This window comes from Nanorana parkeri, unplaced genomic scaffold (assembly GCF_000935625.1).
Source record: "Nanorana parkeri isolate BGI_ZX_2015 unplaced genomic scaffold, ASM93562v1 scaffold54, whole genome shotgun sequence".
NCBI lineage: Eukaryota > Metazoa > Chordata > Amphibia > Anura > Dicroglossidae > Nanorana > Nanorana parkeri.
In genome coordinates this window covers 2,260,444-2,273,001 of record NW_017306322.1, presented here as the reverse complement: position 1 = coordinate 2,273,001, position 12,558 = coordinate 2,260,444, and the positions used below count along the sequence as shown (strand labels likewise).

General features: G+C 44.4%; 1 protein-coding gene across 1 annotated transcript in view; it reads right to left on the bottom strand.

Annotated features, from left to right (window-relative positions):
* TMEM165 (transmembrane protein 165) overlaps positions 1–8,015 on the bottom strand; it is a 13,943-nt gene extending 5,928 nt beyond the window's left edge. The window contains exon 1 of the mRNA XM_018575726.1: positions 7,744–8,015. Coding sequence (XP_018431228.1) covers positions 7,744–7,884 — 141 coding nt within the window. The 5' untranslated portion in view covers positions 7,885–8,015. The remainder of the gene's footprint in view (positions 1–7,743) is intronic.
* Positions 8,016–12,558: the final 4,543 nt, after the last annotated feature.

Genomic DNA, 12,558 nt, shown 5'->3' with positions numbered 1-12,558 from the left:
GGAGGGGCAACGGAGCCCGGGAAGCACGGCGGGGGTGTCCGGCGGGGGTGGCGGCCCCTTCTTCGGGACGCAGAAGCGATCTGGCGACAGGTAAGTCGCCAGGATCGCTTCTGTTGTAAAGCCGACAGTCGGCTCTACAAGTTTAAACAGAGTCCCGGCGGCAAAAGTCACCGGGAGTCTGTTTAAACAGCCCCGATGCTGGCGACGTACACTGTACGTCGTCAGTCACGAAGGGGTTAAAGATGTGTGGACCACAGACTGGACAGTTTTGATTTCACAGCACAAATGAAGTCATACTGAGGAGATTGATAGACTTGCGCTTCCAAAGAGGTACAGGAAAGCACAATCACTGCACAGCACACATGCAGGAGGGGTAGTGAGGCTGCAGGGACTGGTCTAGCAGCTAGCTGGCTCTGTGGTTCAGGTGAGTACAACTTTTTTCATCTCTAGAAAAAAAACAAGCACTTAACCCTTGTAGTGCCAGGGTAGCTCCACTCCAAAGGATAAGAAAATGTGTGCCTGGAGGTTGCCATATGGTCAGCCAGATGAAATGCTCTCAGGAGATTTTACAGTATATCTAAAGCCAAGAACAATCATTATATTGCAGTTTACCAGTCCTCCAATGTGGTGGTGTCAGTGACATTTTTACCCATTGATCTTGCAAGAAATGCAGTGTCCTTATAACTTTCTGTAAACTGACTGAAATGAGATCTCAAACAATATTATCCCCTCCAAACATCCTCTGTACATGCCCATGTAATAGAGACAAAGAGAGCAGGGGGTATTTGCAGTCCAAATCTGAAGAGCGGCCTATGGTGACAACGCTACACCTTTAGATACAGTAGAGTGTCAACTTCCAAGAACAAGAAGGTTTTACTGGCAGAATCACCAAGTAAAGATAAAGTAAAATAATGCAGCCACCACATCTAAGGACCGATAAACCTTCATATACTCCCATTTCAGGTTAGATAGGTTTTAAATTATTAGCCCATTATGAGTCAGTAATCTCTCCTGTCTGACTACAATTTCTGGCATCCTTCCAGAAGTATATCAGCACTCCATCCCAGTGCACACATACCTTCTCTCTATTCATGCTGTCAGCCAAAATGTCCTGCCCCTCCGCCCCATACAGGCTGGAAGATCACAGGCTTATCGAGCTTAGGAAGATTTGTCTGCGCCTGCTTTACTATCTGCACGGTCACATTTCAGCACCAACAGCCTATAAAGTTTCCTTTTCTGGCTTATTGTGCAGTCAGGCCCGCTTGACAAGTAAAGAGAATAATGTATTCGAGAATTTGGCATTATTATTGATTTATACTAAGGTTTGTGCTCAACACTGTACCAGCAGCATGCTGGGGAGCCGGACCACAGAGCACAATAGTGCAGGTCTCTAGTGGCCTAAAATTCCCCCTGTACAGTACTTAATAGGGCTGTTACTGATTAAAATGTTCGTGTTCGATTAATCGAAACTTTTGAAATTGATTAATCGATTAATTATAACGCACATACAGATCACACTAATCCAGCACGTTATTAATCTCACGTGCCCCACTCAATATGGCCGCCACTTGAGTGGGGGAACTCAGATTAATAACGTGCTGGATTACTATGATCCTAGTTCATTTTATGACTTTATTGCTGTGCTGTATGTGTATAGGCCAATGCCTTGGCTGGCGCTTGTGCAGAAAGTTTCTTGGGCAATCTGAAAAATAAATCAAACAAACTCTTACGTGGGGTATTGCTCATATCAAAATTATCAATTTACAAATAGCCTTTTCTACAGCTTGTACTCATAGTGTATATAGGTGCATACCGTATATACTCGAGTATAAGCCGAGATTTTCAGCCCATTTTTTTGGGTGAAAAGTGCCCCCCTCGGCTTATACTCGAGTCAGCACCAGGTGTCTTCTTACTTACCTCGCCGAGCGTCGCGTCACTGCTGCTCCGGTGTGCGGCGCTCCGAGCGTTTAGCTGCCTCATTTCCCACCCTCGGCTTATCTTCGGGTCAATACTTTTTCCCATTTCTTTGTGGTAAAATTAGGTACCTCGGCTTATATTCGGGACGGCTTATACTTGAGTATATACGGTACTTTATATATTATGGTCAATCTGCCTTAAATACATCATGCCTAAAATGCACTGGTGCTTTGCTTGACTTGTAATAAAAACCAAACAGTCTCCAACAGACCCTAACAGACAAAGAGACTTTAAGGGTTGATTTTATCCATCCATATTGTTACAGATACAACGGTAAAGTATCATTGCTAAACGAAGGGGGGGAGTCCGGTGACGTCACGGACATCGGGGGAGCAAAAGTAGACACCCTCTAGAAGGAAGGACAGTGTCAGCACCAATTCAGAGATTATTTGAGGATCTACAGCCGAGTGATACACAAATAAGGTCCAGTATTGTTAATAGTTAAGGTACTTGAATGCATTTTTAAGGTTTAACTCCTGAGATTAGTGTCACTTTAAAGAAAACAACTTATAGTACCGTAGCTTCATATGAATAATGTATGAGTTGTCTGTCACTGCATTATCTGTACAAATGAAAGCTATATGCTGCTCATAGTTCTCTGAAATTTCTACCAGTAATCCTAACCGCAGGGCCCTTCTATGTTTCTAGCATGAAAGTGAAAATTCTGGTATGTCTGGCCAAAATCATGAGATGCTTGACCCCAGAGCAGAACGGCCTGATCACATGACACATACTCGGGTAATTGTAGTCATCATACAAACCAGTTTTTCTGTTACAACCTTATGTCTGAACTTAAAATAAATTACAATGTAAGTATAGACACACATAGGGCACTCAAAAAGGAACATAGCGCGCGTGTGTGATTATAATGCATCGTCTTGTGGATTATAACACGCCAAAACATGACGACTAGAAAAACTGACCTCCTGAAAATAATAGAGCTACTGATAAACCGAAGCAGGCTAATTATATACCGATATATATATATACACAGGGCTTGAAAAATTTGGCGGTGTCTCACCAGTCAGTCAAAAATTTCACCAGTCAGCATGACCGGATTATAGCCTTGCAATGTATGTTAAAAAATTTGGGGGACAGATAGAGCTTTGTTTTGTGACCCCACGGGGGGTTATTTTTTTGAACTATATAATGAAAAAAGTACCATAAATGTTAAAAAAAAGTTTCCCTATGTTATAAAACATTTATTCTGCGCCTTTATATATATATATAGGTTTTTTTTAAATATGAAATGAAAATGAAATAATTTGAATGAAATGCTTTGTGGTTGATCTGGAGTTTTGACTTAATGCGGGTTCCATTTATCCGTAGCTCTATTGTATTACAATGTAAATGTCACCATCTATATATAATGCACATGAAATATTAAAAACGTAAAGATTCTACTTTGTCCCTCTACTACCAAACCATGTGTGTGGAATAGTGTTCTCTATGGAAAAGGACATCTATAGTGCTGCTGGACGCACAAATACAGGACTCTAGAAAACCTGAATGGAGTCAGGGAACTGGTGTCCACATCTTTCAATCAGAAGTGGCATTTTGATCCGGGTTGTATTTGTGCTGTATATTGGAAGCTGGTTGCCGAGCAACACACAAAGATGATTTAAACAGCCTTGTGCCAGGAAAATAATATTGGAAAGGGAAATAGGAGAATGAGGAAGTGCTCCTGCATGTAACAAAAAGCTGCATAGGACTTGTATGTCAGATGTATACAAAGAGTACATTGTAATACACACCATGCATTATGGAGTGTCAGAGGAAGTGTCCCCGTCACCCCACAGCTACAATATATATTCCAGACCCCCGAGGCACACACTGTGTACACCTCTGAGTTATGGGAAGGTCACGGTTTCTTACACAGCCCATATAATCCATATACACCGACACCAGACTTCTGATAATGATCAGAAAACCGGACGGCTAAACTGTTCTTTGGAAGGACTGTTTTGTAAACACGCGGCGCTGTGTACGTGCACGTTCATATGCCCAGCAGCCATTGCTGGTGACTTCCTTAGTTCAAAGGACAAGTGCAGAAGATTGAAAAACAATATTGTGACAAATGCAATGTATCATTTACCAGAAGATTTTTTGGTCAGGGGGTAAGCATCGGAGAACCCGTACAAAGTGTTTCCAGGTCTGACCGCAATCAGTCAGAATGGGGAACAATTATCTCATGCCTGTAGACAAACTCGGATGCTGACCGCACACAAGGCTATTTTATCCAGCTTCTGATCTACAAAAATAAGCAAATTAAAGCAGACCTCTGGGCAAGTCAAATCTTAACCCTTGCAGTGGTGCTACCCCACACTGCAAAGTTTAAGTGCTCGTTTTGTCTATTCTCACCTGGCTGGCTTCTCCTCCTCTCCAGCAATGGTATGCCCCTTGGCACCCACATGTGCACTACAGTGAGCTTACAATGCTGAAGCAGGGGTGGAGCGAGGTTGGAGGGACCGGTGTAGGAGCCAGCTGAGATCGTGGTTCTGGTGAGCATACCTTTCTTTTATCTACCTAGACAGAACGAGCACTTAACCCCTGCAGAGCAGGGAGAGCCCCACTGCAAGGGTTAAGATTTAATTTGCCCGGAGTTCTGCAACCTACCAACCACCTGATTATAGATATATCATGAAATGATTGAAGCGTTGCTGGTAGATTCCCTTTATCCCCTTGGTTTTGTAACTGAAAGCTGGTTGAAGCTGCCTGAGTTGAATCAGATAGAATAAGTTGTCACCTTAGCAATGTCCTCCTCCAGCACTGCTACCGTCCTCCAGAAGTGCATATGTTTAAGTCACACATCCACAGACAATCCCACGCCAACCCTTGGCAATATCTGGGTCTGTCAATCACTCAGGAAGTACCAATGGGACCAATACCAAGAAGAGACTTGGCAGGAGTCTGAGTGACACTAGAGGGGACATCGCTATGGTGAAAAACAAGAGCTGATGATGTCTGATACCAGACGCAGCTCTTAGCTCAATGGTGGTCAACTTACATAGAGGACCTGAGCTGTGGCCCCCTGACATTACCAAGGGGCTGCACATATTGTTCAGTATAAGTAATGCTACAGAAGACAGGCAAAGTGAGCGGGCGCCCCGCAGCAGACGGCCAGAGAGAGCGGGCGCCCCGCAGCAGACGGCCAGAGAGAGCCGGCGCCCCGCAGCAGACGGCCAGAGAGAGCCGGCGCCCCGCAGCAGACGGCCAGAGAGAGCCGGCGCCCCGCAGCAGACGGCCAGAGAGAGCCGGCGCCCCGCAGCAGACGGCCAGAGAGAGCCGGCGCCCCGCAGCAGACGGCCAGAGAGAGCCGGCGCCCCGCAACCAGATGGCCAGAGACCTCTGGTGTGTTGCTGTAGAGGAAATATCCAAGGTCCTGAAGCACACCTTACCGGAATTCCCATAGGCAAAAGTGAGTGCTCGCAATGACTGCAGATGGCGCCGCATTAAAGCAGAAATCGCTATAAGAATATGTCACCAGCACTCCAGAATGACAAACAAGTCAATTTTAGTGAATCTCCATTTTTTATTTTGTAAGAGGTCACTCAAAGTAAAGTCAAGTTCTTTCGGGGCCGCGCAGGGTCCCCTTCATCAGGCTTATGTTTGTCATTCTGGAGTGCTGGTGACATATTCTTATAACGATTTTTGCTGTAGAGGAAGGGGCTGCCTCCAGGTAATTTGCACTCTGCATTGCTGGAAACTCTTTGTAGAGTTGGGGAGCGCACCCATCAGAGGGGCCTTGACATGGTAGTGTGACTTCCATGTGTATTTGGAATCATATGTAACTGGAGTCATTAGAATGGTTCAGTCAGTGTTTCCATCTACCAGCTTGGAAGTGGGTCAGAGACCTTTCGTATAGTTCATTTCAATCAGATCAGAGCGGCTGCCATGACTGCTTTTATGGTCAGGGAGTATGGACACTACATGAAATAGTCACAGGCTGCGTGGGGCATATTCCTTTCCCACACCATTATGGAATCTACCATGTGATTAAGAGGGGGCTACAATGATTGGTCACAGTGTGTCACATGGATAAGATTTGTCGCCAGCACGCTGATTAGCTTGTTACACAGTGAAAGGCTCTGTAAACTTGTCTGATCACATAGAATAGCAATGTTTAGGGATCACATGGGGAGCCTTCCTCAGGCCACAGGAAAGGTCCGGAAAGCTTGCTTTTCTATGTGTTATAGGTATCATGTGTATAGCTACAACTATTCCATTTAGTCGATTAAAATCAACGATGGAAAACGTTGTCAACGGTTTCCATCGATTAAAATGTCAATTTCCCGCTCGCCGCGCTTACCGCACACGCCGCTCAAGCCGTGCACACCACGCCGCTCACATGCGTCTGCTCCTCTCCTCCCGATGAGCTTCCTGACTCGCCGCTGCCCGCCAACAATCAAGGGCCCACCATCATTCAAAGTAAGTCACTCGAGATACCTTTTTAATGTTTCCTGTTTTGGGTTTTTTTAAAAGCGGCACACTGCAGAACATTAGCAGCTATAGAGGAACAGCAAAGCCCAGCATTAATACATTATACAGGGTGTATAATGTATTATAGCTGGGATTTGTAGTCCTCTATAACTGGTCAGTGGTATTCTCCATTGCGTCGTATAATCATTATACAGCGCAATGCAGAATGGCACCAGCTATAGAGGACTACAAATCCCAGCAATAATACATTATATACAGCACAATGCAGAATACCAGCAGTTACAGAGGACTACAAATCCCAGCAATAGTACATTATAGTATAATGTTGTACTATTGCTGTCATTTGTTGTATTCCTATATAGCTGCTGGTATTCTGCATTGCTCCGTATAATCATTATACAGCGCAATGCAGAATACCACCAGCTATAGGAGGACTACAAATCCCAGCAATAATACATTATATACAGCACAATGCAGAATAACGCCAGCTATGGAGGACTACAAATCCCAGCAATAGCACATTATAGTATAATGTACTATTGCTGCGATTTGCTGTATTCCTCTATAGCTGCTGGTATTCTGCATTGCGCCGCTGTATAATGTACTATATTGCACACCACACTTTTTTACTTCCACCGATCCAAGCTTGATCCCGTGATGGACTACAATCTCAATACAAACTAGTAGTCCATCAATGGAGCCTTTTTTTAAAAATCCGATCAAACTTAATAATCGGCTAACTAATCGATTTTGAAAATAATCGTTAGCTGCAGCCCTAATCATGTGATCATGCAAAATTAAAGAGCTTTTCACTTTGTAACAAGCAAGTCACCGGCTGCGGGGACACACAGGGCACATTTACAGATTGGGGACAAAAATACACAAGACTGATCACTGCTCTTACATAGTGCCTTTAGAAATCAATGCTTTAACTACTGACTGTGGGGGTCCCAGGCCTGGAGGTCAGACATCACAGCTGTCTCACATACAGAATTTGCTTTAACACAAACCTGCAGTGATCAGACATCTGCAACATGACTCCCCATACCGAATCTTTATGGTAGGCATCCTGACAGCACAGCCAGAGCCTGCACACACATCCCACGTGACAGTTCCCGGCCTGTTGATAGGTCAATCAGGTTCCTAGTATGCCCGTGGTCCTCCTATAATCCGGAAGTCGGGACATTTCAGTGGCTCTGATGTCACTCCCAATGTGATGTTCAAATCCATGTCAATGGCGCTGTCACCTCATGTTACCCACTCTAAGCAGGAAGCGGTATTCCCCCACTCCAGGTTCATTATATGAGCAGAATAATGTCCTCTCACCTCGGCCCGGGCCACCGGCTCCGGTCTCTGCGGCAGCGGCGGCTCCCTGTGTGTCCCTTCATCCTCCTGTATGGCCCGGCTCAGCGCTGGAAGGGCACACAGGATGAGCAGTACCAGCGCTGGGACTGGCGGCCTCGCCATTGAGCCGGGCGGGGAGGTGAGCGGAGAAGCACAGGGGGTTACAGCTGCCGGGTGCTCGTCGTTCTTCGTCCTGTCCCAGCACCGAGCTCACAGACCCCGCCCCTCTGCCATCGTCACCGGCGAAGCATCGTCCCGCCCCCCGTCGCAGTGACGACACCCAGCAGCCCCACGCGGATTGGTCAAACAGCCACTGTTCGGAAGAGGATGTGCGTCAGGGACTGTAGGAGGAAGTGTTCGCTGCTAGAGACGATAATGAGCTTTGCAGGGCCGCCATTTTTCTGACTGCTATGTGCTGCTGACACGTAGGGTAGCTTGGTAGTAAATGTAATGCTTCCGTAATGGTCCCGTGAGCATAAACTAGGAGTCTAGGGATTACAGCGAATCAGGGAAGAGTACAGAGCCACGTGACTAGTGAAGAGTCGTGCGGAAGTGGTGTGTACAGCGGAAGCTCGGGGGTCTGTTGCCCATTGTAGGCTTTGTTATAATGATCGCCTGTCCTATTTATAAAGAAGTTACTCTGATTTTCACCTTCAGATGGAGTGGATATAATTACACATATACATTGAATTGCTGTCATCCAAAGAGTATGCAGTGGTGAAATGTGTTAATGAGACGGAGGTCTAATATTCTAGAATTATAAACATACAAAATTAGTTTATTGGTAAAAACTAGGCAAAGACAGCCACAGAATATAAACTCTCATGTATAGATTATGCTCAATCAAACACTTGAGCTTGTTCATTTCATATTGATACGTCTTAAACATTACATTACACGCAAAATGGTCTACTCATTTTGTAGAATCAATCTCCTGCTCCGGGGCCAATATGAAACGTCTTAATTATATTTAGTAATCCTTACAGATATAATTCCGCTGTCTTTACATCGATCTTCAGCAGCAGTGGCGGACCTAAGGAACAAAGGGCCCTGGTGCAAGATTTTTTTTTGGGCCCCCCCCAAAAAAACCCCACAAACACAGTGCTCTCCTCCCGCAGCGCTCGGCCGGCTGTCACTTTCTCTCCTCCCCGCTGGGACACAGAGCAGCGCCCAGCGGGGAGGAAAGAAAGCAGGGATGCACCGCTGTATCGGCAGAAAAATGCCACTTTCAGCATTTAGCCAAAAGTGCCATTTCCGGCCGATACCTTTTGGCGGCCGATATATCGGTGCAACCCTAATATTTACAGCAATGCAGAATGCCACAGGCTGTATAGGACTACACATCCCAACAATACTTTATATAACAATAGCATTTCTGTATAAAGTACTGCTGAGATTTGTAGTCCTCTATAGAGGGTGCCATTGTGCATTGCTGCAACAGTACTTTATACAACATTAGGCTACAAATAATTATTATTTTTATTAATTATTTACCCCGTACCTCTTCTGGCCGGTTCCCCCCATCTCTGCGCCAGGAGTGTCGGATGAACGGATGATCAGACACTCTCGCCGGGGAAAAGTCACTGTCCAAATCTTGCCGCCTTCACCTCAACATTTCCAACATATGCCCCTTATTAACAAATGACGCCACTAAGCTACTGATCCACTCCCTTGTTATATCGCGCCTTGACTATTTGGACTCTCTCCTTGTTGACCCACCTCTACACAGGCTATATCTACCTCAGTCCATCATGAATGCGGCTGCCAGACCCATTCATCTTACCAACCGCTCAGTGTCTGCAACCCCACTCTGCCAATCCCTCCACTGGCTTCCAGTCACCCAAATAATACAATTGTTAACACTACCACTACCATACAAAGCCATCTATAACTCTGCCCCTGCTATGTAATCATCCTCATCATAAGATATCACCTAAAATGTCCTCTGCACTCCTCCCAAGACCTCCTGCTCTCTAGCTCCATCATCAACAACTCCCATGCTCGGCTCCAGGACTTGTGCAGAGTATCTCCCATCCTCTGGAACCCCCTACCACAACCTATTCGGCTATCTCCTACTCTCTCCACCTTTAGGCGATCCCTGAAACCGCATCTCTTCAGGAAAGCCTTACCCAGCCTCTTAACTAAAAAGCTTCTCCATCAGCTCGTCTCTCACAGTTACCACTTTTTGTATCACTTGCCCCTCCCTTTAGATTGACTGTCTGTCTTGCATGGAATTGTATTGTGACTGTACTGTCTCCTTTTATTTTGTGAAGCTTTGCACAAACTGTTGGTGCTATATAAATCCTGTATAATAAGGTAACGAAAGGAGTGTAATAGTACTTTAAAGCCTATCTCCAGGGGAATAAAAACCTCCCTTTGCAGCAGGGCTACACCCACGCTACAAGGGTTAACTGTTCGTTAATTTTTAGGGGACCAGTGTACACTGTGTGTATGGAGGAATCTCCCACTGGGTCAAGCTTCACTATCTTGCTAGTCGGCCCCGCTGGTTGTCAAAGCACCTGAACATTGCCTGCATCCAATCAGATTGTTCAGGTATTTTGGCAGCCAGCCGGGCCAACTAGCAAGATACTGAAGCTTGACCCAGCGGGAGATTCCTCCATCCACACAGTGTAGCGTAGATGGAGGAATCTGTTGCACTTTTTCCATCTGACCATAGAAAGTCTGCAGATAATCTATAGGTGTATGGCCAGTTTAAGGAATGACAAGTGTCTACAATGATCTTAATTAGGTCAACATCCTGGAATGCAACCAAGGTGTAATTAAAGTAGACGTAAACCCTAACTAGATATTTAGTTTGCTAAAGCACTCTGTATGCATAAACAATTGCCCTTTTTTAATACAATACTGGTTATACCCTTTTTATTGCATCTCCAGCTTTGGCTAAATATCATTGCACTGGTTTGACTTTTTGATAGTGACAAAAGTCGACTGTTTCTATGTATATGTGTTGCTACAACTAACTGCAATCTCCATCAGGGGCACATGTGACAGGGTAACAGCGAGCTTGCATGAGTAACAGTGTAATGGTTTACACCTGATAGCATTTTGCACACACCCGTGGCACTGTGACATATGACATCATGTGAACGCTCCAGAGATTCTTCATTCTTCAGTAAGACGACAGATATTTAACCAGAATAGATATTCATCTGGTGAATAGCTCAAGCTGTAAAATGGCTAACACAAAGGTCATTATTATTTGAGCTAGTGCTTTCAAATCAGAATAAATGTTTACTTGAATTATATGAACACAGAATGACACACATGACTAACATATTTTCTTTTTGGCTTATAGGATTAAAAATAGCCAACATAAAGACTTTAAAGGCTGCTAACTATTATCCCCCCTGAAAACTGTAACAGCCAGGCATTGTTCTGCCAAACGGTAAACTGTTCCCTTTTCAAGAAGAAGGTGTGACTAGGGCAGCCTGGAATGTGCAAGGCTGGGACAGGGTTTACATCTCCGGATGTCCTTTGTGGATCATCAACTCTTATGTAGTTTGGAGACACAATTCTGAAGTGCCTGCGTGTTTATTAGCAGAATAGTTTTCTTTTTGAAAGGTCATTATCATATTTTTGTAAGGTTAGTATTTGAAAGTGCTCTTGCCACAAAAAAGGGGGCAGCTTTTGCTGACCTCCTTCTGAAAGTGCTAGGTGCTTGGCTGTTATGTTGACTTAGGCTGACTACTTTTGTTCCTGTGTGATGAAAAGTAGCCACCGCTGTAAGCTCACTGCTGGGATGGACTACAATCTCACGTTTAATTTACGAATATGTATTGAGATTGTAGTGGTGAATACTTTACAACCATGGAGAACAAAAGTAGCCACCCTCCAAAAGGAAGGCCACTGTCAGCATGAATTCAGAGATGATTTGAGGATCTACAGCCGAGTGATACACAAATAAGGTGCATTTTTGTTACTAGTTAAGGTATGTGAATGCATTTTTAAGATTTCACTCGAGTGTAGTATCACTTTAACAATCTAAGATTTCATGATGATATAAATTCCATTATTTCCAACACAGATGTTATTTTGTCAACCGAGCACCCAGACTGTCTTTATAGGTAGCCATGCTCTGAAGCCAGCCATAATAGTCACAGTTCCCTGCGATTATATTGTCTGGGCTCTCTGCAAAAAACCCCCAAAACAAACACAATCCCACCGATTCATATTTGCATGCTGCTCTTCTATACTTCTGCTTCTATGGTAGCATTGGAAAGCTTGTATAGAAGTTCACTTTTTAGAAGTCGGGGCCCTGGTCGTTGTGTCAAGCATCTCAACTGTACTATGCACTACTGGGATCTTTTGCACGGTCTGTTTTGCTAAGCCCAATTCAAAGCTGGTAGTGATTTAGATGGCACCTATACCTTTCCTAAATGAGGTACGTGTTGGCAGAAAATATTTAGCACTACCTGCGGGAATATAAGAGATGTGCAAAGCTCTCATTCTGATAATGCCATACAAAGTTTGTGGGCTTCATGAGGTTTCTTTTCTTTTCTATTAACTGCAAACGTATGACATGTTACCCTGTAGCCTCTGTTCTATATTCTTCCTTTATTTAGAAATGGCTTTGTATTAAATGTGTTCCTCTTTTATGTGAAAACACAGTTGCATAATAGATGTTGTTAGGTCTAACCACACTTGTCAATTTTACAGTCTGCTAGATCATGTGCCACAGAAATTGCAGTAAGTAAAATGTTGCAGATCCATTTATGAAGTCAGACTCCTAATTTTACTGCATGTTTGCCGAATGCGCTTAGCTTATAATGTAAAATG